The sequence below is a fragment of the Vulpes lagopus genome, chromosome 5 (genome assembly GCF_018345385.1).
Source record: "Vulpes lagopus strain Blue_001 chromosome 5, ASM1834538v1, whole genome shotgun sequence".
NCBI lineage: Eukaryota > Metazoa > Chordata > Mammalia > Carnivora > Canidae > Vulpes > Vulpes lagopus.
This window is the reverse complement of record NC_054828.1, coordinates 51,836,655-51,857,038: the sequence shown is the minus strand read 5'-3', so window position 1 is coordinate 51,857,038 and position 20,384 is coordinate 51,836,655. Positions and strand designations below refer to the sequence as shown.

Sequence of the window (20,384 nt, the reverse complement as noted above, 5' to 3'; positions counted from 1 at the left end):
GATGTAATTTAAGTTAAGGGCCTCAGGATAAGATTGTTTTGGATTGAGGGTGAATTCTAAATCCGTTGACTGCGTCTTGAGAGGAGAAAGGAGAGGAAGATTTGAGATACAGAAATATAAGAAAGAAGGCCATGTGAATGGGCAGCCCTGGGCGGCTCAGCGGTTTAGCGCCTGCCTTCAGCCCAGGGCGTGATCCTGGAGACCCGGGATCGAGTCCCAAGTTGGGCTCCCTGCATGGAACCTGCTTCTCCCTCTGCCTGTGTCTCTGCCTCTCTCTCTCTGTCTCTCTCATGAATAAATAAGTAAAATCTTAAAAAAAAAAAAAAAAAAAAAGGCCACGTGAAGACAGAGGCTGGGCTTGGAGAGATCCTGCCACAAGCCAGGCAACTCCAGGAGCCACCAGATGCCAGAAGAAGCAAGGAAGCACTCTTCCTACAGCCTTTGGAAGGAGGTGATGCTGTTGACACTTTAATTTCAGATTTCTAGCCTCCAAAATTATGAAAGAATGAATATGTGTTATTCTAAGCCACCAAGATCGTGGCAATTTGTTGAGAAACTAACACAAAGATCCTGACAACTTTGAAGAGTGCTACGAGGCATTTTGTAAAATGTCCTTTAGTTTGGATTTGTCTGATGTTTTCTCATGATTATACCGTGGTTGTGGATTTGGGGGAAGAATACCAGGCTGGCGAAGGACACCTCGTATCAGAGGCACATGATATATATTTTTTAAATATTTTATTTATTTATTCATGAGAGACACACAGAGAGAGACAGAGACATAGGAAGAGGGAGGAGAAGCAGGCTCTATGCAGGGAGCCTGATGTGGGACTCGATCCCAGGACTCCAGGATCACACCCTGAGCTGAAGGCAGACGCTCAACCACTGAGCCAACCAGGCGTCCCAGAGGCACATGATATTAACATGAGCGGTGATGTTGACCGTGATCACGTCCTTCAGCTAGTATCTGTCAAGTTCCTCCACTGCCAAGTTACCATTTTTCTTTTTCTGTGCTCTCCTTATTAGAAGCAAGTCATCAAGTCAACCCCTACTCAAGGGGTCCACCTTCTATAACTTTGCATTCTATTTTGAGTTCCGGAGCTGACGCACATTCATTTTAAATATTCCTGGAATGTTTTTGAAAATTATTCATAGCCTAGGCTTTAAAAAAAAACTGTATTAATGCCAGTTAGTAGAGGTTTCATAGACTACATTCACTTACCACAATGAAATAAAACTATAAATCAACAATAAAAGGACAAATAACATATAAAAAACTGAGCATTCAAGGTACTGTCCTACAATATTCTTTTGTCAACGAGGAAATGAAAAAATGTAGTTATTGGCTTTCTAAATAAATAACTATAATATCAAGAATATATGTCCAAAATTGAGGAATGCAGTCAAATTACACACAGGAAGAAATTAGTGAAGGTAAATGTTTGCATTATTAAACAAAGAAAAGAATGGCACAAATAAATTTGCGAGCCAACACAATGAATTCGAAAGAGTAACAAAATAAGCTTAAGGAGAATAAGAATTCACAAATAATGTTTTAAAAGGCACAATCTGTTAAGTCATAAAACTGAAAAGAAGGAGAACTATTAAGGACACCCCGAGCTAATTCTTTGACTTGGAGCAGAGCCCAATATTTGGACAACACATACTTGGTTGTAAAAGTCATCTGGATGAACCATAATGCAGCTTCAGCAGGAATCTGCACCAGGAGCCAAACCTCGGCAAAGCCGGAGGTTCAGCTCCAGCCTCACATCTGACAGTTACAAGTTCCAGAAGGACCAGCTTTGAGCACCGACTCCATTGTGGGTGGTGGGCGAGAGCAAATAAAAACATCTCTTTGAAGTCTCCGGCTTTCAACATTAGAACAAGACCTCCTGTCCCGACATAGTGGCAGCTGTAATTCAGGAAGTCCTAGCAATCGTTGAGGGGTCTTCTAGGCTCAGTGAGACATCTCTGGGCTCCAGTTCCATTACAGAAGTAAGCGTCACCAGGAAAACTCTGTAAACATGAGTATACTCCTAGGGGAGTTGAGACACGCAGGACAAAAAACAAAAACAAAAACAAAAAAACAAAAAAAAACCACGGAGATAAAAAGATTGAAAATTTTCTAACTTTGGAAGATGGATTTGAGTGTGATACTTCGAGATATGACCAGGGAGCCATTCTTTGCACCTTAGCTATAAAGCAGGACAACGTGATTATGTAAGAACAGTTCATTAGAAGCTGCCACCCGTTTCCACTTAAGTTAAATGTTTTATCTCGGACTGTGAAACAGACCTTTTAATGATGCTGAAATCATAGACACATGCTCTTATTTGTTTTTTTTTTTTTTTTACATGTTCTTATTTGACCAAGGTTTTATTCTCCTACGTCACTTAGGAGAGTTCGTTCCAGATATAAACTTTTTTTTAGGGCTTATCTTCTTCATTTCTTTTTCTTTTTAAAGTTAGGACAATCTAACAAACATCACATAAATGAGACAGAACAGATCTTCCAGTGTGTCTTCGACAAACTGATTGCGAGCCTGCTGTTTCATGGTGGAAAAAAATGGAGTTGTACGTGGAGTGAATCTGCTATCACCTTTTATTTCACGTTGCTCTCACTGTTCTAGCCAATACAATTGGGAGGGGGGAAGGTCAGAACATAGATAATGTAATAAAGAAAGCGACACGATCAAATTTGTACATATTATCGAAGACTGGCTTCACTTCAGATATGAATCTCCAGGTCATTGTCACTTCTGACCAGCTGGTGACAAATTCCGCAGCTCTCCACTAGCCCTACAGATTCAGTACCAATAATTCACTAAAACATTGCTGCTAGAAACATCGGGGTGCAGGTGTCCCGGCGTTTCACTGCATCTGTATCTTTGGGGTAAATCCCCAGCAGTGCAATTGCTGGGTCGTAGGGCAGGTCTATTTTTAACTCTTTGAGGAACCTCCATACAGTTTTCCAGAGTGGCTGCACCAGGTCACATTCCCACCAAGAAGGTTCCCCTCGCTCCGCATCCTCTCCAACATGTGTGGTTTCCTGCCTTGTTAATTTTCCCCATTCTCACTGCGGTGAGGTGGGATCTCACTTATCTCATTGTGGTTTTGATTTGTATTTCCTTGATGGCAAGTGATGCGGAGCATTTCCTCATGTGTGTGTTGGCCACGTCTACGTCTTCCTCTGTGAGATTTCTGTTCATGTCTTTTGCCCATTTCATGATTAGATTGTTTGTTTCTTTGGTGTTGTCCACAATAGCCAAACTGTGGAAGGAGCCTCGGTGTCCATCGAAAGATGAATGGATGAAGAGGATGTGGTCTCTGTATACAATGGAATATTCCTCAGCCTTTAGAAACGACAAATACCCACCATGTGTTTCGACGTGGAGGGACCTGGAGGGTATGACGCTGAGTGAAATAAGTCAATCGGAGAAGGACAAACATTATATGGTCTCATTCATTTGGGGAATATAAATAATAGTGAAAGGGAATAGAAGGGAAGGGAGAAGAAATGGGTAGGAAATATCAGAAAGGGAGACAGAACATGAAGACTCCTAACTCTGGGAAAGGAACTAGGGGTGGTGGGAGGGGAGGAAGGCGGGGGGTGGGGGTGACTGGGTGACGGGCACTGAGGGGGCCACTTGACGGGATGAGCACTGGGTGTTATTCTGTATGTTGGCAAATTGAACACCAATAAAAAATAAATTTATTATTAAAAAAAAATAATTCACTAAAACAACTCAGAACTCAGCAAAGCGTGATGACCATGACAGTTTTATTCTAACACTGGGCTACAAATCAGAACCAGCCCAAAGGAGATGCACAGGGCAAGGTGTGGGAGGGTTTCAAACATGAAGCTTTTTTCGGTCCTTTCTCCATAGATTCAAGATTATCACCTTCCTGACATTGATGTGGGGGATTGTCAACCAGAGGAGCTTACCTGAGCTTCGGGGTCCATGGTTTTCACTGGGGATTCATTATATAGGCACGATTAATTAAATCATTGGTCATAGAGCTCAATCTGCAGCCTCTTCCCCTCCTCCGACAGTAGCCTTTATCATGTGATTCACAGGCTCAACCCTCTAATCACATAGTTGCTCTTTCTGGAATAACCAAGTCCTATCCTGAGTCGTTCCATTAACATATATTATCAGGTGTGACCTGCGAGGACCACTATGAATAACAAAGATGCTCCAATCACTTAGAAACCACCCCCCAGGAACCTGGGACAGACACCAGCCAAATCCTTCATTATACACCTGCCTGTCTAATATAAAGCAGCAACTCAACTTTTCCAAGGAACTTTCATATCAACAGACACATTTATCTATTCACTCATTTTTACACTTCCCAAATATCCAAAATAATCAAGAGTATCAGGAAGTTCAACCAAATTAAACTGAATTTATATTCCCCCCCATCTCAACTTTCTGTTGATGGTTCTTCTTCCTTCATGTTATTCTCTTCCCTCCTCAATAGTTTTTCATCATTATTCATCCTGTGTTTTTATTTATTTATTATTTTTTCCACCACCGTGTAAACTTCACAAAAACAGGCACTTCCACTGCTTTTTTCCTTAGTGCCTACTTTATCTCTAGTACCTAGAAAAGTCTATCACATATGAGGTGCTAAATAATACTTGTTTAAGAGATGATAGATAGATAGACAGATAGATAGATGATAGACAGGTAGATAGATAAATGATAGATGATAGATGATAGATAAATGATAGATGATAGATAGATGATAGATGGATGGCATAGAGTTGAAAGGGGATGTGTTATTGATAATACTTCTAATTAAGGGAGCTGAGTTGTGATTTTTATTGTCTGATACAGGATCTTGTGGATCAAAGCAATGCCAGGAAAGAGGATGGTTAAAGCCTAATTTGAACATCCGGGTTGGAGAGATTTAAATGTAACGTTTGGTTTTGCTTCCTGATATTCTTGCTTGGTTATTTTGGATATTTGGGAAATGTAAACGTCAGCTAATAGATACATGTGTCTATTGATAAGGAAGTTCCTTGGAAAAGTCTTGACTTTAGGTTAAAATGTATTAGTTAATGTTCTGGAAGCATCCATCGCTGGAGGTTTGGCTTCAACTATCTAGTTTTGCCAGGAGTGCGATGGGGAGGAGGACCAGAAAGCTGTCCAGGTGATGGGTGAGGGCTTGTAAGGGGCTGTGAGCTGGACTAAAACTCCTGATGACCCTGCGAGGCAGCTCTGCAGGCTCCCCGCACCCTCCCGACCCCTGGCCCGGGCTGGCAGGGCAACCAGGGCTCTGTTCGAGTTCCTCTGGTTTATGGGCCAGGCCTAGCCCAAGTGCGGTGGCCTCAGGCTGAGACCCTGGGCCATGGGCACAGGCCAGCCCACAGCCCAGGGACCTGGCTCCCTGGGGACACGGCAGGGCCACAGGTTGGCGACCACGGGGCTCGAGCTGAGCCGGAGGTGACAGGCCTCTGCTCTCTGCGGCCCAAGAGGGCAGCGTCTTCCCGCCATGGCCCTGTGCCCACTGTCTTCAGGGCGCTCTCCCACCTTTTGTGCCTTGAACCTTATGATTAAGTCTCGGGTTGGTGCATAAGACTATTTAGCAGTGTGTGCAGAGTGTAAGAGTGCCGACGGGGCGCAGCCCGTGCTCACCCCTCAATCTGGGGGCGACGAGGGGCGGCGTTGCCTCCTCGGAAGCTTGGCCGCCCCTGCTGCGCCCTCCTGTCCCTCTGGCGGGTCGGGGCCGATGTGCATGACGATTCTGAACTTTGGGTTATCGTCCCCTAACTTTTAGTCATGGTTTGACCACGTAGGAGGGTGTTTCTAAGATCAAATGTACGTGTTGTTTAGTTTAGTGCGTGTTTGAACTTTACGTGAATACAGTGTGTTTTCCTCCTCCGTCTGCTTTGTAGGCTCAACATTGTTTTCCAGGGGGTTACAGCCGTGTTGCCGTGCGTGGCTGTGATTAATTCGGTTTTCTCTTGGTGACGGTTAGTATCCTACTAAGTAAACATATCACTATGTGTTTATCTAATCTCCTGTTGGCAAACATTCGTCTTGTTTCTAGTTTTTTGCTGTTCCAGACACTTGCTGCTGTGGACACTCTTGTAACGTGTGCACGGGCGTCCACGAGCAAGAATCTCTCTAGGATGAGACGTGGGACCTCACGTCCTCGGAGTGCTGGGCAAAGCTGACTGGTTTTCTGAAGCAGCTGTGCCAACTCACACTTGCCCCGGCCATGGGCGGTTACTTCACATCCTCTCCAACACCCTGGATTTGACTTAATCGCCAATAGGTTGGGTATAAAATTATCTATCACTTGTTTTTTTTTTTTAAGATTTTATTTATTTATTCCTGAGAGAGAGAGAGAGACAGAGATGCAGGCAGAGGGAGAAGCAGGCTCCCTGCAGGGAGCCCGACGCGGACTCGATCCTGGGACCCCGGGGTCACACCCTGAGCTGGAGGCAGACGCTGAGCCACATGCTAAGCCACACAGGTGTTCCAATCACTATGGTTTTAATACGCACTTTCCTTATTATGAACAAGGTTGGTATCTTTTCATATCTAGATTCACTATTCAGAGTTCCTTTTCTTCTAGAAACAGATCTGTGTCCATTTTTCTGCTACGAATTCATCTCTTTCTTGTTAAGGTGCAGGAGTTCTTTATATAATTTTTGTACTGCTCTTTTATCCAGTTTGTGTGTTGACAACTTCTCTACTAGTTTGTGGCTCGTCTTTTCGCTCTATTTTTGGTGTTTGAGGATAAAAAGACATTCTTGTTTTTAGTGCAGAGAAATTTATCAATATTTTGCTTTATGGCTAGAGCTTTTTCTGCAAAGTTTAGCAAATCCTTCCCTCCATCCATAGTCCTGAAGTTATTGTTCTATGTTACCTTTTAAGGCTTTTTTAAAAATAAATTTATTTTTTATTGGTGTTCAATTTGTCAACATATAGAATAACACCCAGTGCTCATCCCGTCAAGTGCCCACCTCAGTGCCCATCACCCAGTCACCTTCACCTTTTGAGGCTTTTTATTTTGCCTTTCACATTCCGATTTTTAACATACATGAAATCGATTTCTAAATATATGGCGTTAAGGTAGGGGGCTGGAGTTATCTTCCCGTTTCTTTGTATTCCATGTGGCTACCTAATTATCTTAACATCACTTATGGAAAAAGGCTGTCTTTTCCCCACAGGCCTGGAACGCGATCTACATCCTATTTCAGCCGTCTATGGGTGTGTGGACCTGTCTGTGGGCTTTCTGTCTTGTTGCACTGATATATTTGGACGTCCCAGCACTCACATTGCATTATCTTCATTACCATGTCTTTGTGATAATTATGAAAGGTCAGGTTCACCCATTTTGTTGTTTTACAGCAGCAATGAGGCTAGGGTTTGCCCTTTTAAGAAGGTTCTGAGACTTTACCCTACTTGAAAGCTGAAAAGTTAACCTGCTGTAGTTGATGGATGATGATAGGAGACATGAGCCCCCGGGGTAAGACACAAAGGACTTTATTAGTCACAGCGCAGCAAGTAGTATGAGCAGGAGCATGTTTGGGTCAGTGCCCCTTGTCCATGAGCTTCACAGGGCAATGCACGTGGACCCAGAGGGAAGTTTGCATAAATAGTTGGGTGTATTCTTTGCTGGGGTGTAAGCTTAGGGAACTCAAATCTTTTATAATAGACAGTGAACATGCCTACTTTTTGCTCTAAAAAGAGATACTATCTCTATCTTCCAAGGCTGGGTTTCTTTTGTTTTTATTTATTTAGATTCAATCAGCCAGCATAGAGTACATCACTCGTTTCAGATGTAGAGTTCAATAGTTCATAAGTTGGATACAACACCCAGTGTGCATCTCATCACATGCCCTCCCTAATGCCCATCACCCAACTGCTCCATCCTCTCACCCACCTCTCCTCCAAGGCTGTTCGTTATCCAAACATCCTTGCAAAAATAGTTGAGAACAAAGAGCAGTCAGTGCCTCTACTCATAAGATGCTTGGAAACATCAAGGACCCTTGATCTTGCGTATTCGAAACTATACCCATGCACACGCTCGGCCTGCTGGGAATGTGTTTTGAATGACCTTGGATCTGCAGATGGAGGGAGAGCTGACATTCTTGTAATAACAGACCCTCTGATTTGTGGCCATAATTTCTCCGTGTTTGCTTAGTCTACCTCAATGTCTCTTTTTTTTTAATTAATTTTTATTGGTGTTCAATTTACCAACATACAGAAAAACACCCAGTGCTCATCCCGTCAAGTGTCCACCTCAGTGCCCGTCACCCATTCCCCTCCAACACCCGCCCTCCTCCCCTTCCACCACCCCTAGTTCGTTTCCCCGAGTTAGGAGTCTTTATGTTCTGTCTCCCTTCCTGATATTTCCCAACATTTCTTCTCCCTTCCTTTATATTCCCTTTCACTATTATTCATATTCCCCAAATGAATGAGAACATACACTGTTTGTCCTTCTCCGATTGACTTATTTCACTCAGCATAATACCCTCCAGTTCCATCCACATTGAAGCAAATGGTGGGTATTTGTCATTTCTAATTGCTGAGGAATATTCCATTGTATACATAAACCACATCTTCTTTATCCATCATCTTTCGATGGACACCGAGGCTCCTTCCACAGTTTGGCTATTGTGGCCATTGCTGATAGAAACATCGGGGTGCAGGTGTCCCGACGTTTCATTGCATCTGAATCTTTGGGGTAAATCCCCAACAGTGCAATTGCTGGGTCGTAGGGCAGGTCTATTTTTAACTCTTTGAGGAACCTCCACACAGTTTTCCAGAGTGGCTGCACCAGTTCACATTCCCACCAACAGTGTAAGAGGGTTCCCCTTTCTCCGCATCCTCTCCAACATTTGTTGTTTCCTGCCTTGTTAATTTTCCCTATTCTCACTGGTGTGAGGTGGTATCTCATTGTGGTTTTGATTTGTATTTCCCTGATGGCAAGTGATGCAGAGCATTTCCTCATGTGCTTGTTGGCCATGTCCATGTCTTCCTCTGTGAGATTTCTCTTCATTACCTCAATGTCTCTTAATAGTTTCCAGAGAGGTCTAGCATCTCTTTTGTTTGATATATTACTTGGGAAGATTGCATCCTACCCCAGCTCAATTTCCTGCAGTGTCTCCCTGTTTTACCCAGGATGATAATTGAATTTCTCACAATGGCCTACAGGACTCCTCACAACCTGCCCTCCCCACAGCCCCCCTGCCCCAGCCCATCACCTGTTTGCCCTCATCTTCTTCTACTCTCTGTTTTGTTCATTCTCCTTCAGCCACCCTGACTTCCATGCTATGGCACTATGCCAGGCACCCTTCTGCCTTAGGCTGTACCACTCACTATTTCCTTTGCCCGTAACGCTTTTCACCCAGAAATATTAGCAAGGTGGACTACGTAGGCTCCTTCAGTCTTTCGATGATGCCTAGCCGACGTACCTATTAAAAATTGCCAACTGCCTCTTTCTTCCTGGCACTTGATTCCCCTTCCCCTGCTCTGCATTTTTCCCTTGGTATTTATCGTTTTATATCCTGCTCTACAGTACTACGTAATACTATCCCACCAAATACTCTACTGTTTATTTACATATTTGTTCATTTATGTGTTAATTATATTTATCATTTATATCTGCCCCTTGTAACTAAAATATAGCTACACGAGGCAAGATCTTTGCATTTGTATTTGCTGATGAATTTTAAGTGTGTGCAGTAGCGCTCTGCCTATAGAAGTCACTTAAGAAATATCGTTAAAAAAAAAAAGAAAAAAAAGAAATATCATTAAATTAGTAATTTTTCCAAGTTGTGTGGTACATTTTGCTGCTCTTATAAATGCTATTTCAAAATAAAATTTCTACGTGTTTGCTGCTGATATATAGGAATGCAGCGCATAGTTGATAGCCATTATTTGTATGCAGGAACTTTTTTTTTTCCTATTTTTTTTTTCTTTTGAGAGAGAGAGAGCAAGCAAGTAAGGGGGACGGTAAAGGGAGAGGAGAGAGAGAATCTTAAGCAAGCTCCAAGCAAACACGGAGTCCCATGCGAGGTCAATCTCATGACCCTGAGATCATGACCTGAGCTGAAACCAAGAGTCAGATGCTTAACTGCACCCTCCAGGCGCCCCTGTAAATGCTTTATAAATGCTCTGACTCCCATAAATTATCTAGAGACTTGTTTGTATTTTTATGCACAAAACTATGCCATCTGGGCATAATGATAGTTTTTTCTTCCTTCCTTTCAAATCTATTTATTTCTTTATCTGCTTTACTAACTTTCCGTACAATGTTTCTCAAGTTTTTAATGACAGGCATTTGTCTTCTTAAGAGGAATGTTTTCATTGTTTTACATGATACTTACAGTAGAGTTTTTTAGATAATCTTAGATTAGTAAACTTTCTTTTGATTCTAAATCTTCTGAGAATTACTTGTTTATTATGAATATTTGACTTTACTATGTAATTTTACTACTATTTAGATACATTATAAGATTGTTGTCTTTTGATTTTTCAGTGGGTTAAATTACGTTCTTAATTTCCTAATATCAAACCAACTTGCACTACTAGGAAATACAACATAGTTGTGCTGTATTCAATCTTTTATACACTTTGCTCAATTGATTTGCTATAAATTTGTTGAGACATTTTGCATCAATATTCATTACAGAGATTGCCCTGTATTATTCTTTTTTCATATAATCCCTGTCAGGCTTTGGAAGCAAGTTAATAGTATTCTAATGAAATGAGTTGGAGACTACTCCTCGACCCCCACCAACCCTTACTTATACATTTAAATAGTTTTATAAGACTAGAATAATCTGTATTTTCAATTTTTGCTAAATCTCAGTATAAAAACCACCTTGGCCTGTAATTTTCTTGTGTAAAGTTTTTAAACATCTGAACCATTTCCATTAATGGTTGTAGAATTACTCAGGCTCTATATTTCTTCTCAAGTGAGCTTTGGTAGATTCTTGCTTTAGAAATTCAATTTACTTAAGGTTCCAGATTTATTAATATAGAGATCACAATATCATTTTATTAACCTTTTAGTATCTGAGGCGTCTGTGGCTTCCTTTTTCATTTGTTTCTAGCATTGCTTGTGATTTATCTTAAAAATTAATTATTTAAAAAATTTGTAGTTGACACATGATGTGACACTAAGTGTATCACGTAGTGATTTCACAAATTTGTACACTATGCTTTGTTTGTAGGTTTGGCTACCATCTGTCCCATCACAATGCTATTACAATCTCACTGACTGTCTTCCTTATGCTGTGCCACTTATTCCTGTGACCTCTTCATTCCATAACTGGAAGCCAGTATCTCCCAGTCACCTTCATCCATGTTGCCCATCCCCCACCTCCTCTCCTCTGACAGCAATTTGTTGTCTGTAGTTATAGACCTAATTCTGCTTCTTGTTTGTTTATTTGTTTGTTTATTTATTTATTTATTTATTTATAGATCCCACTTATTTCTTTTTGGGTTTCTGGTCATGTCTACCTAAAGTTTGTCAATTTTACGTCTTTCTAAAGAACTAAGTTTTGGCTTTGTCGAGTCTTACTATTGTATATTTTTTTTCTATTTTATTAACTTCTGATATTGTCAATTTTATTTCTTCCTTCCTATTTATTTTGGATAGTTTATGGTTTTTCCCTCATTTTTAAAGCTGGGTTTTTTAATGCAATTTTCAACTGTTCTTCCCTTATGAAATGAACATTCAGACCACAGATTTTCCTCTTTCCCTTGCTATAGCTGGTACTCATGAGGTTTTGATATGTAGTGTTTTCATTATTTCACAGGTTTTTTAAAAAAGATTTTATTTATTTATAGGCAGAGAGAAGCAGGCTCCCTCTGAGGAGCCCGATGCGGCACTCGATCCCAGGACCCCGACATCACGCCCTGAGCTGAAGCAGACACTCAACCACTGAGCCACCCAGGTGCCCTGTTATTGCACAGTTTTAAATTCATCCTACTTTCATCATGAATTCTTCTTCGGATCATGTATTATTTAGAAATATGTTGCCTGATTTCAAAACAAATGCAACTATCTTTATTTGGAAAAGAATATTTATTCTCTTAATTAACTTGAAGGCAGAAAAATGTATTCTTCGTGATGCCAATCATTTGAAATTTATTGAGATCTGATTTGTGTCTTAGCATGTGATCAATATTTGTAAATGTCTTATACATACTTAGGAATAATATACATTCTGAAGCGTTCTACGTAAGTTCATTAAGATAGGCTTGTGTTATAATCTTAGCTGCTTCATCTATAAGTTATCGAAGACGTGTTAAAATCTTTAACTAGGACAGTGAGATTATTGAATTCTCTTGTAATTCTTACAATTTTCCCTTTATATATATATATATATATATTCCTTTATATATATTTCCTTTATATACATATATATAGGGGGCAGAGGGAGAAGAAGGAGCAGACTTCCCCTTGAGTGGGGAGCACAATGCAAGGCTCGATCCCAGGACCCCAGATCATAACCTGACCTGAAGGTAGACGCTTACCCGACTGAGCCACCAGGGTGCTCCTTTCCTTAATATATTTTGATAGGTGTATATAACCTAAAACTTTTATATCTTCCTAGAGAATTTAATTCCTTATTATTAAATAGTGACTAGACAATTCTTTTTTTTTTTTTGACAATTCTTCTAAGAAATGTGGGATTCATCAGTTCCCAGAAGTCAGTTACATGACATTGTGTCCAGTTTGTGAATCACAGGTTTCTTTCTTTTTCACTGACAGTGATAGGGCAATATCTAAGACCTCTAAGACCTTGATCTTTGATGGCTCTTTGATGAGCTTCCACATTTCATGGCTTCAAGGTATTTTGGAAATTCTATGCTTTGGTAGGACACATCACATGAACAACAATGAAATTCCCTCAGGATAAAGAAAATTATTATAATTGCTTCCCAAGGGATCCCTGGGTGGCGCAGGGGTTTAGCGCCTGCCTTTGGCCCAGGGTGCGATCCTGAAGTCCCAGGATCGAATCCCACCTCGGGCTCCTGGTACATGGAGCCTGCTTCTCCCTCTGCCTGTGTCTCTGCCTCTCTCTCTCTCTCTCTGTGACTATCATAAATAATAATAATAAAGAAAATTTATAATTGCTTCCCAATAAGGCCTGGTAAATATTCCGTTTTTCCAAATGGTAGGAACCAATGTCTTTATTTTATTTATTTATTTTTTGTTATGGTTCCTCAGGGATAGCTCATCTGGAGACATTAGAATGGATTAGATATCCTCTTATGGCATCAGGATGTAAGAAACACGTATGGGAGTATTTTTAAAAAATGAACTGAGTTTCATATTGCCACACACATTTGGAGTCTCTATTTTTTCTGAGATCTTTCTCCTTCAGTGAAGACCCCATTGCTGTACCCATACTGTGTGACTCCACTTCCCTGGCCAGATGTGGGCACTTGAACCAAAGAGGGTCAAGGAAAATTAGGATTGAGGTTCAAAAGAATTAGACTTACCTCTTGAGCTGGAAAGACATATAAACATGGGAGATCAGGTTAACATCATGGTCCAGCCATCTCCCACCATGAGTGGAGAAAGAGCCATCTGCAAGATGGAAAGAAGAGAGAAGCAGAATTTAAAGAGGAATAGAGAAGAACTAATAGCTGGCTTCCAGGAAAGAGGAGACTTGAGTCTTGATCTCAATATAGCTCCTGGTTCTAGTCTCTTTGATTTTCTTGTTGTAAGATTATTTTAGATATTCCAATATCCTTGCAATAATTGTACTCCCCCCCCCCACACACACACACACTTTCTGGTGCAAGCTGCTTTGAGTGGATTTCTGCACTTGCTGATCTGAAATGTTACTGTGCACATCAACTATGGAGCAGTCTTCAGGGCAGTCAGATGGCCTTGGATCCATTCCCAGAACTGTGGTTAGTAGTATCCAAAGCATCTGAAGGGCTTCTTTATAAGGGACAGGTCCTGAATACAGGCTAACTGTTGGGTCTAATGCATTTAAACAGCTTGCCACCACATTGCACTTTCTTTTTTTTTTTTTTGGTTAAAACTTTTTAATTAACTTATTTGACAGACAGCACAAGCAGGGGAAGCAGCAGGCAGAGGCAGAGGGAGAAGCAGGCTTCCCACTGAGCAGGGAGCCTGACACAGGGCTCAATCACATGACCCTGGGATCATGACTTGAACCCCAGGCAGATGCTTAACCGACTGAGGCAGATGCTTAACCGACGCACAACCACATTGCACTTTTGATCCTACGTATTCCAAATAGAAATCATAAAGAATTTAGTGCTAAGTAAGTTTATTGAAACCTAAAGAAAATAAAATAACTAGCAGAAAATCTTTCAGAATGACGATAAAAACATCAGAATCCATGTTTTTTTGCATCAAATATTCTGATGACTGAATTCAAAAGCATTTTTTAAAAGATTTTATTTATTTATTCATGAAAGACAGAGAGAGAGAGAGAGAGAGAGAGGCAGAGACACAGGCAGAGGGAGAAGCAGGCTCCATGCAGGGAGCCTGATGTGGGACTTGATCCCAGGACCCCGGGGTCATGGCCGGGGCCAAAGGTGGACGCTCAACCACTGAGCCCCCAGGTGTTCCAAAAATGTTTTTTAATCCTCCACTGTATCGCCACAGTAGGAAAAGTTCAGAAGCCATAATATATTAATACCGAAGCACTTTTCTGAACTTAAGAACAGGCTTGCTCCTGATAAAAAGAAAAGAAGAAACTGGTATTAATATCTTTTCAAAAATTCTTTTTTTTTTTTTTGAGTGTCACACAGTTTCCAAACTAGCTATGCACTAATTTCAAGATCAGTCTGTCTCACTCTGTCTAGCCAACTATCTGGACTAAATCAATCAACTCAGAGATCTAGAAAGCTGCTGTTATATTAGGTAGGTGGATACTTTGTTTTTGTGAAAGTTGTTCTTTGAAGAGGCAGAAATTAAATGATTGAGCTGTAAAAAGTCAGTGAATAAAATTGGCATCCTCTTTGTCCCTTAGCAATTCATGCATTCCTTTAAATATCTCTTGCAGTGACTCCAGATCCACTCTTGAAAGGCAGGATTTCCCAAAGGTGAAGTGCACAGAATCCAAAGCCAGAGCGCTTGGAACTGACCAAAACAAGGGACTTGTGACCTCTCCTGTGCCTCAGTTTCCTCATCCAGGAAGTGAGATTAATAATAACCTATCATGTAAGACTGCCGGCAAGAGCTACTAATTTAAACACACTTTAAGCACAGAGCAAATGCTGAATAATTGGCGTCTCCTGTGGACATGCCCGAGAATAGTCTGACGACTCCGGCAGCAATAGCCTGGTGTACACCATACAACAGCTTACTCACCTTCAATCTCCTCGGCCATGTATGTTGGAATCCCCCTGCACATGTTAGCGATGGGTTTTCCTAATTTGTTTAGGTCTTTGACTCCTTCAGGGTTAACTGAGTACATCAGGCCCTTGGGAGGTGGTCCTTCTGGTCCTTTTCCCTGAAGCTGAGGGTGGAAAGGAAGAGAGAGAATGAAGGTCCAGCCCAGTGGTTTATTGAATGAGGACTGGGTATACCAGGCCAGCAGGGGGTATTGCTTGGCCACGGGTCTTTTCATAATCGGCATCAACCCTGTATATCTCAGAATTTCTTTGTCCCAAAAGATTTAGCCCATGTGAAACCTCAGCTTCTCATAAAAAGCAGAAGTCTGAGGCTGAATTTATTCTGAAGCTTCGACCTCATTCAGTCATTTTGTATTTCTTGGATTGAGCTGTATAATAACCAGTTTCTGAGAATGGGGTTTATTTTCTCTACCTGGTTGATGAAAGATGCCTATTTATCAGATACAGAAATATGAACTCAGGCAAACATTTTAAAAAGCAATGGATCTTCTCTCTGCACCCAACTAGGGTTGCCAGATAAAATACAGGACACTCAGTTACATTTGAATTTTAGATAAACAAATCTGTGTGTGTGTGTGTGTGTGTGTGTGTGTGTGTAAGTGTGTCCTAAATATCGCCTAGGACACACTTTATGCTAAAATAATCTTCCCATCATTTATCTGAAACTCAAACTTAACTGGGTATCCTCTATTTTTATTTCTAAATCGAACAACCCCAACCCAATTTCCATGGCGAAATGCACTTGGAGAAGTGTAGACAGCTCCCCCTGGCTCGAGCAGAGCTTTGATCCCCACCAGTAAGGAAGGTGTGAGCCACAGCGTGGAGTGCGGTGGCAGCTTCCTTGTCTCAGGCAATCACCAGTTCCTCTTCTCTTTTCGTGGTGCACATTACAATGTACTGTGGTCAAGAGGAATTGGCTGTGACCTCATTATTTATTGGCAATCCTAAGGCCTCCCTCGAGCCAAATTAAAAAGGCTTTTATTTGTACCTTCTTTTCCTTGATCAGCGTGTCAAGAGTCTGAAGAGAGGGCATGACATTCTTGTTCATTCTGTGCACAACACATTTCTTCTTGCCAAAGAGTCTGATTGCAGCAAAGTTCTGTTAAAGAAGATGGTAGAGGGTAGGAAGCAGGTTCCCCAAGGAGCTTTTCTTACCAGAAATCAGTCTGGGCAGCAGAGGGAAAGGACACTCCAAGATTGTAATGAACTCAGCTAAGAGCACCCGACCGGGCCCAGTTTTGCGATCATACCTATTGCTAACATCTCTAAGGATGGACCACAAACTTCTTGAGGGCAGAGACCTAGAGTCTAATTCGTTGCCTCACCTTCAGGTGCTAGCATGGAGTCACTCCACACGTCTGTTTTGCTGAAATAAACTCGAAATTGCTATCACGTTTTGATCTCATTTGATCTTCGCAACATTTCAAGGAGGCAGGTAAGACAGGGATTGGTCTTCTAATTGATCACATGATAAAACGGAAATGATAAAGAGTTGCCTTTTTCAAAGTACAAAGTTTGCTAAATAAAGAGCTAGTACCTGCGGAGTTGGGTCTCCTAACCAGAGCCAACTGTTGTTTTTGTTTGGTTTTGGTTTTTTTGCTTCTCTTACCAATTAATATTGTCATTTACATTTCGTTTGGTTGGTTTTTTTTTTTTTTTTTGAATTACAGGTGAAACATCCGTTTCTGTCTTTTCAGAAGGAAATTGAAGATAGGCTGAGATAGGCCGCAGTGATTTTGTGCAGGTCTCTCCTCGTTACTGAGGGTGTATCTGCAGGGAAGGCCAAAGGATGTTCATATTTGCCTAACAGCCCCACAATCGCTTGGATGTAGTGGATCCTAATTAGTGTTGAATGGTTTGAATTTTAGCTGATTGTGGGAAACATTGATAGGGTTATATCTAGGGAGTGAAACCGGGTGGCCAAAATAGGCACTCTGACTTACAACTCCATGCTTATTATGTGCAGTCAGAAATCATTTATTTTTAATTCTTTTATGGTTAGCAGACATTTTTATTGTTGTTAAAAAAAAAAAAAGAACTATCAGGGCACTTGGGTGGCTCAGTGGTTGAGCGTCTGCCCTTGGCTCAAATTGTGACTCCGGGGTCCTGGGATCGAGTCCCGCTCCTCGCTCTGCCTGTGTCTCTGCCTCTCTTTCTGTGTCTCTCATGGATAAGTAAATAAAACCTTAAAAAAAATCATATTAGTAGAGCATGGACATTGCGTGTTGGCTACCTACAGTGTTGTAGTCCCACAGGGCATGCCAAGAGTCCCATCCGTTGTTATTGTCCACATTGGCCACATTATGCTCATTGTTGACGCTCACGGACTGTTGCCCACTTGCACCGCTGTTGCTGTTCCCGCCAATGTTGATATCCTGGAATTTATGAGAAATTGGCAGTGATTTAATACCACATTTCTTTACAAATGCATTTGGGCAATACACTTTATAAAAAGTTTAATACTTACGGAGGAAGCAAGGGCTGGGGTCAGGAAGACTCCAAGAAGTCCAGCGAAGATAATCTAGAAGATAGTAAGTAACACGGGTCTACTATCACATGGAAAACAGTGTCCTCTTCTTTCTCAACCCGACCTTACAAAAATTACTAATTTAACCCCTCTGTTAAGTGGTCTGTCTTTTCTTCTTTGACCTTGTATTTTTTTTTCAGTCACAGAAAGCTTCAATCATAATGCAAGATGGTATAGATCAATTACTTGAAATAATCATGTTATTATGGTTTATAGTTTTCAAATTGTTCATGTAGCTCTTATGAAAAACCCCTGTCCTATCAGTATATTGAAGGACACATTTGAAAATGAATAGCATTCATGGATATAGGTTCTGAGAATTACGTCCAAAAATGATTTGATTTTCTTATTTGATCTGGGATGCTTTCATTCCTCCAAGGACTTCCTAATTTAGAAAAGTACTCTTTTTATCTTAAAAAAAATTTTTTTCCCCCAAAGCAATGGATTAATAAGCAGACTGGCTGCTGCTGCTGCCGAGACTGAGGGTGGAGAGGTCTGGCTGTTGAGTGTGGCTGGCACAGACGAAGTGTGTAACTGTCCCAGGGTACCTGGGTTAGTCCTTTGTCATTGGGTACGTGACCTTAGTTACCAAACACAGAGCTTTCTGTAGATGCCCGATTCCAAGTACCTATTCTCATTTCCTTGGCCTGGGACAAAATGGTTTGAGATCTGCCCTGGAGATTCATAATTCGTAATTCTTTTATTTGCTTAATTTTTCTCCTGATAGCTTAAGAAGGAGGTAAAAATTAGGCTCCTAACCAGTGAGAGGTGGCGGGAATTTTAGAGATCTACTAGTTCAGGGCAACCCTTTCATATGTGAGGAAATTGAGCTCCAGATGTTAAATGATGGGGCCAAGGTTATATTGGATCAGATTCGACCCCTTGTTCACAGCAGAACTCTGAGAGGAAACCGTCTCTGACCTGGGTTTGGAGTTCCTTTTTTTTTTTTTTTTCTTTTTCTTTCTTTCTTTCTTTTTTTTTTTTTTTAAACCATGCTGCTATTAGAACTTATTTCTAGATAGTCATTTTACAATTGCAATTCCACTCTGAGGCAGAGGCTGCTGTAATATGTGTTTAGTATGTTAAAGCATGAAAACATTCATCAGATTTCTATCCCCTCTGCATCTCCTTACAAGCGACACACAGTACCACCAGTTACTTTGGTGGAGTTTTGTGCTCTACCTACCACACTCTCAGCCTTTTATCTGGAGCCACAGGTGAGATGCTGCTCTAGCTTCACGCAGCAGGTGTTTTTGTGGATAAATGACTGTGGTCAGGGTTCCAGCAAGCCATTCTTACTTGGAGATCCAGTTCACAGCAGAGAACATGACAGTAGGTCTCTCACCCATTTAATTGGGTACTCAGCTTCTCATCTTGCCTGAACATGCTCAGGAATTTTGGTCAAAAGGGGGATTCAAGAATGTGGAGAAAGTTTGGGCACTTTCTATGGCCAAAGGACTGCCTGCTTTGTGACCAGCCCTGAATCAGAAGGCCAGGAAGGTAATTTTATTTAGCTAGCACGGTATACGAGGCGCAGACAGCTCTCTACTGCCAGCATAGCTACCATTCTCCGCTGAGATGCTTATAATCGCCACGGTTCAATGACATGAAAGGAGATTTTTTTTTTTTTTAAAACAAAGTTTCCATGATGGTGAGATTATCCTAAGAAACAGACCTGCCCCCCCACTTAGTTCAGAATGTTAACAGTCTCTAATCATAAGAGAATACGTTCAAAAGGAATCGTCTACTCACTGTGAGCTTCATCTTGGCTTCACCAGAGCAATGGAGTAGAAGAGGAGGCCGGCATGAGCTCAGACAAGAACTCTTCTCATATTTGTACTTAACGAGCTTTACTTAAAAGAGGTGTGACTAGGGTGGGCCCAAGATTTATCTTTCTCCATTTTCCATATCAGTGCCATGATCCAGCATAGCAGGAAGCTTGCGGAATACCTAGCTAGTTGGCAAGGCACCTCGACATGGAGCCGAGCTGACTCATCACTGTTGAAGTTGAAGATATCACAGCAAACTCAATATGATCTATGATAACTTCTGGTCCAACTGAGGCTGTGGGTGTGGGTATTTTACGTGTTGATGTCAGTCAGAGTCACAAGAAGAATAATCCCTAAAATCAAACAAGACTGTAGATGAGAAACTGTGGACATGCTGGGGCCCTGCAGATAGCAGCTCCTGTAAGGACGCGGGAATGGTTTCCTCTTCGTACCTTTCCTGAACCCACCTCGATGACTTAGCTTAGGCTAAACATGTTCTGTTAGTGCCTCCCAGCACACCCATATCCTTTGCTGCACTGTTGAGCTCTCTCGGGGGTACCTTGAACCATGCATAGTACACAGAGAGAAAACCTGGGACCCATTTCAGCAAGTGTCTTCTCACCACACATCCAGGCCCTTCCTAAAGGACGCTCCGTCTTGTCTCAGAATGGCCTCTCAACTCTGGTCTCGCCCACAGCTTCTTTCACCA

At 41.5% G+C, this 20,384-nt stretch overlaps 1 protein-coding gene across 1 annotated transcript; it reads right to left on the bottom strand.

Annotated features, from left to right (window-relative positions):
* Nucleotides 1-14,460: 14,460 nt before the first annotated feature.
* On the bottom strand, nucleotides 14,461-19,748 carry GKN1 (gastrokine 1). The gene is made up of 6 exons (XM_041757210.1): nucleotides 19,659-19,748; nucleotides 17,847-17,900; nucleotides 17,617-17,754; nucleotides 16,368-16,478; nucleotides 15,336-15,483; nucleotides 14,461-14,697 (listed from the first exon to the last, which is right to left on the bottom strand). Exons 1-6 carry the CDS (start codon nucleotides 19,668-19,670, stop codon nucleotides 14,603-14,605), a joined length of 558 nt encoding a protein of 185 aa, XP_041613144.1. The 5' UTR covers nucleotides 19,671-19,748; the 3' UTR covers nucleotides 14,461-14,602.
* Nucleotides 19,749-20,384: the final 636 nt, after the last annotated feature.

Excerpts from the sequence above, each read along its gene's own strand:
- GKN1 (XM_041757210.1), bottom strand. Across the intron at positions 17,755-17,846 it reads CCCCAGCCCTTGCTTCCTCC|GATATCAACATTGGCGGGAA; the intron begins GTAAGTATTAAA and ends CATAAATTCCAG. Across the intron at positions 16,479-17,616 it reads CCCTGTGGGACTACAACACT|AACTTTGCTGCAATCAGACT; the intron begins GTAGGTAGCCAA and ends CTTCTTTAACAG.